Source organism: Podarcis pityusensis (assembly GCF_964106645.2).
Source record: "Podarcis pityusensis genome assembly, chromosome: 4".
NCBI lineage: Eukaryota > Metazoa > Chordata > Lepidosauria > Squamata > Lacertidae > Podarcis > Podarcis pityusensis.
Genome location: NC_138027.1, coordinates 22,744,125 through 22,748,436, shown reverse-complemented (window position 1 = coordinate 22,748,436; position 4,312 = coordinate 22,744,125). Strand labels below are relative to the sequence as shown.

The window sequence follows — 4,312 nt, the reverse complement described above, 5'->3', positions numbered from 1 at the left end:
CAGTGCTATGAAAATTTACTGGAAAGCAACTTCTACTTTATTCAGTGGAACTTATTACCAAGTAAATGAATGTAGGATGGCAGTTGAAGGCACATACTTTACTCTCACCCATTGAAATGAATGGAACTTAACAATGTTTAACTTAGTTCCCTCTGTTATCAGTATTAACAACATACAGCCACACACTTTCCTCAAGTAATTTGTGGTCATTTGTCTTTGGGAAAGGACACCACCCCCTTCTAAAATATTATGTTTTAATAATGACATTTTTGTCACACCCTGGATTCACAAGAGAAGAGCAACTGTGAGGGAATAAGTGGTATGTTGTCACCATACAGTATTCTGGATAGGAAGATGCCCAAACTATATCTCAGTAAGAACAGTAGAAAACATCTCCATGTTATACCAATGCAAAACTGAATTTTCGGAAGGGTAAACTGTAAGTTGAGAATAACGCAGTAAAGGATGTTGCTTAGAATGTAGCATAAAATCACAGAAGAGATGCAGGGAACCCTGAGGGTCATCTAGTCCAATCCCCTGCAATGCAGGAATCTCAACACAGACTCAAAGAACTGTAGAGTTAGGAGGGACCCTGAGGGTCATCTGAAATAAGACTTCCTACAACACTAGCAATGTGGAAACTTTTCAAAGATTCAAGGATAAAAATAAATTACTGCAATCACCTTAGTTTTGGTCACCACAAAAGGTATCTTATTCCAGATTTAATAATAAGAAAAAGGTTGTTACAATTGAAAATGCCTAAAGAGAGAAACAGAGAAAGATACAACCCAAAACATTCCTGTGGAGTAACAACCCCAGTCCCTCCCATAGATAATAGATATAGGTATAGAAGCCTAGCTAGTCTGTTTGGCATACGCAGCTTTGCAGGGCACAGGGTATATAATACTGCAGAGAGAGAGAAAGCGAGAGGAATTAAAAAAAATTAAAAAGGAGATCAGCATCAGTTGATGGAGGGTCATTTTTTATTTGCTTATGCTTAATCAGGGGCAGGTGGTTTTATTTTTTTATGCCAATCTCTTAAAAGAGAGTGATGGTGTTGGAAAAGAGGAGGAGGGGAGAACTGTTATTGACACAAGAAACCTTACGAAAAGGTCAGATCTTTCATGCTTCACTGCAAATTGGTCAACAGAACAGTCCCCTCACCTTGCCAGTGCCACTGAGACAAAAGTCCAAAAGAATGTTTAGAAGTAGTCTCTCCCTTTCTGTCGCCCCCCCCACCCCGTTATCTCTCCCTCCCTTTTTCATTCTTGGCCGGTGATACAGTCCTTTAAATACCATGACACTTAAGGATAATCTCCAACAAAGAAGGGTAGGGAAATAGAGATATGCTGTTATATATAATCTAGATCATTTATATATGTACATCACAATTGTACTGTCTGCACCTTTTCTTTTCGGGCAGATTACTTTATATTTGGTAGCACTGTGCAGCTTTTTCTTGTCTTCTCTGAAAGGAAAATAAAGAAATAAAGATGCATCCTTCCCTTTGCAAAAAGTCAATGAGAAACGCAATGAAATTTGTCATGCGTTTGATTTCTGGTTGCTTCTTTCCTTATTAATAATAGTAGTAGTAGTAATAATAATAATAATAATAATTTTTCTTCTTCATCTTCTTCAAGATTATAATGATAACCACTCAGATATGTACAAACACCAAACAGTGTCTTTTGGTGAGGTCCCCACAGAAAATAAAAAGGAAAGAAAATCAAGACAATACCACTGTGTGCAAAAGCCCTGGAGTATCTGTGTCCAAACATGATCTTTCAGGATGTGTTTTCTGTGGTTCTGGAGCAGAAGTACACTGGGTATTAGAATCCTGGGTGGTTCTTCCCAGCCTGGATGTTTCTCTTCCTTGAGGTATTTCACACGAACCTCCTGCCTCAGCGCTGGTGCTGCTGCAGTGGTCCCGTTCGTATTCCTCCTGAGCCTTTTGCATTTTCCGTTTCTTCATCTTCCTCTTGTGGACATGGAAAGTAATGAGGGAGAGGAGAATCAGGCAGAAGATGAGGGCGATCAGAACAATTAAAACAAAAGTGGAAGAGAAAGACTGGAAGAGCTGCCCCATTTGCACGATGCAGGTGGTACTGGCATTTGAAGAGCCAGATGTCCTATTCAAGAGGCAGGGCGGCAGGGAGAGCCTGAACTCCTTGGAGAGCTTGGCACTCATTGAGGAGGCTTTTCGTAAAGACGAGGATCCTCTCTCGTCCTCTCTCGCTGCAGATGCTCGAGCTGGGATGCTGGCAATGTTTCGGGGAAATGCCTTGCCTTCACACAGTCCTTCAGGCTCCCTCCCTCTTTTTTTCTCCTTCGCTAACGAGGAAAGGAAGATCCAGCCTGCAAAATGAAAAAAAGGGGGGGAAATTAAATGTGTCTTCCCTGGCTTAAAAGAAAACCATTATGATACTCCCCTCTCATCTTCTATTATTTCCCCCCTTAACCACCGCTACCTCAAATTAATCTTTCCAGCTGCAGAGGTCTCCCCCATCCCCCAAAACTAAACACACTTCAGCGGGCGGCATCTAGAACAATGACTGAGGTAGGGTGGGTTGTCGGTGGAGCGATTTAAACACGCAAGAGAGCGCCCTGGAAATTGAAGACCGCATCCTAGTGGGTCGCTGCTGCCTCCCAAATCTTGGAAAACAGGGAGAATCACATAGCGATACATATCTGTCTAGTGATATGCAGACATATAGATATACGGGTATCTATAGAGAGATATAAAATTTTAATCTATATAGATAGATCAAAATATACATAGTCCACAAACTGCATTGGCAACCTCATTTTCTCAAATTACTCAGCAGCTTGGTAGGCGTGTGTTTTCCCTCCCCCCCCCCCCCATAGCCTGACCAAGTTCCAGAGGCTGGCAAAGTTTGGACTTGTGCGGACCCCCCTCCCTCCTCGTGCACCTTCTGGGGCTGCCCCCCATCCCACCCCACGGCAGCCGCCCCCCCCCCCAGCCAACCCCGCAGGCTGTTTCGCGAGGGGAGACCCTGAGGGGGTGAAAGGCAGAGGTGGGGTGGGGGGAGGTCCACCGGGAAGCGAACCCCGGCGAAAAAGAGACGTCGCCCCCTTCCCTTACCTGGGCCTCCGCTGCGGGGAGTTGTGCCCGGTCTGTGTGTCGCTGGCGAGGGAGCCCCCCGAGTGCACACAGGCTGCGGAAAGCGCTGAATGAAGCGGGCAGAGCCGCCGCCGCCGCCGCTTCGGAGAGCTCAGCGGCCAGCCTATAGCCAGCCCGGGCGGTGACGTCACGCAGCCGGGAGCCTCTGACTGGGCTCCGCTTCCCGCCGCTCCCCCTGTGCCTCGTCGTCGTCGTCGTCGCCGCCGCCTCACCGGCTTTTGTTTCTTCTCCCTCAGGCGGAGGGGCTGAGGCGCTCGGGAAAGAGGCCTGGCTCCCCCTCAGGCGACTCTCTCTCGGGTCTCCTCCTCCTCCTCATTGTTCCCATAGCACCTTATTTTGCTGCACCCCACCCCCCTCACACTCCCTTCATATGGTTAAAAATAAAAATAAAAATATAATAAATCGCGTTCTCCCTCCTCCCAAATCCATAATCGATTGAGCCAAACGAAGCTCCGCGACCGTTCAGAAGTTTCCCGCGCGCGTCCCTCCCCCCGTTATTATTTATTACCCTTCACTCTTTTAAGGTCCCAGGGCATGAAAACGCGACATTTGAAACAACTCGCAAGTGTAAAAATAAGGCGGGTCCTAAAAACACAACGCCTCAAGGGCATAGCTGCCAACGTTTCCCCTTTTTTAAGGGAAATTCCCTTATTCCGAATAGGATCCCTCACAAGAAAAAAGTTGACAGCTGTGCTCAAGGGTAGAAAAGAAAAATGCCAGAGTTTAGGATGGTTTATATTTATACTGCCATCCCTGCCTCGTCCACAAGCACCTCAGCCAAACAAGGCCATAAGTGAAGCCCAGTTATAATGCCCACCTTTGCCTAATCCATCACCACAAGCAAGCCTTAATGCTCCTTCAGAAATAAGAGAAATCCTATTTATAATACAGAGCAGTATAATGGAGGCCGCTCCATTAGAGTGAATGGGGTACCTGTCCCACCAACTTCAGTCTGCCCTCAGCCAGCTCCAAGCAACCTGCCTGCCTGCTTGCCTTTTAATTTACAGCCAATCCAGGTAGCATTACAGCATGAGACTCTTTTGATCTCAGGGTGGTGGGTTCAAGCCTCACGTTGGGCAAAAGATTCCTGCATTACAGGGGGTTGGACTAGATGACCCCCAGGGTCCCTTCCCACTCTACAGTTCTATGATTCCCCCACCTTAGTCCATA

At 46.3% G+C, this 4,312-nt stretch overlaps 1 protein-coding gene across 2 annotated transcripts; it reads right to left on the bottom strand.

The window, feature by feature from the left end:
- Positions 1-688: 688 nt before the first annotated feature.
- Positions 689-3,466, bottom strand: LOC308476405 (uncharacterized protein C11orf87 homolog). 2 transcript variants are annotated; one of them, XM_081003957.1, is made up of 2 exons: positions 3,104-3,466; positions 689-2,355 (listed from the first exon to the last, which is right to left on the bottom strand). In XM_081003957.1, the coding sequence occupies exon 2, from the start codon at positions 2,186-2,188 to the stop codon at positions 1,727-1,729; it is 462 nt and encodes a 153-aa protein (XP_080860083.1). In that variant the 5' UTR covers positions 2,189-2,355; positions 3,104-3,466; the 3' UTR covers positions 689-1,726. The 2 variants fall into 2 exon arrangements, with proteins under 2 accessions (XP_080860083.1, XP_080860084.1); XM_081003958.1 differs by lacking the exon at positions 3,104-3,466 and adding an exon at positions 2,469-2,641.
- Positions 3,467-4,312: the final 846 nt, after the last annotated feature.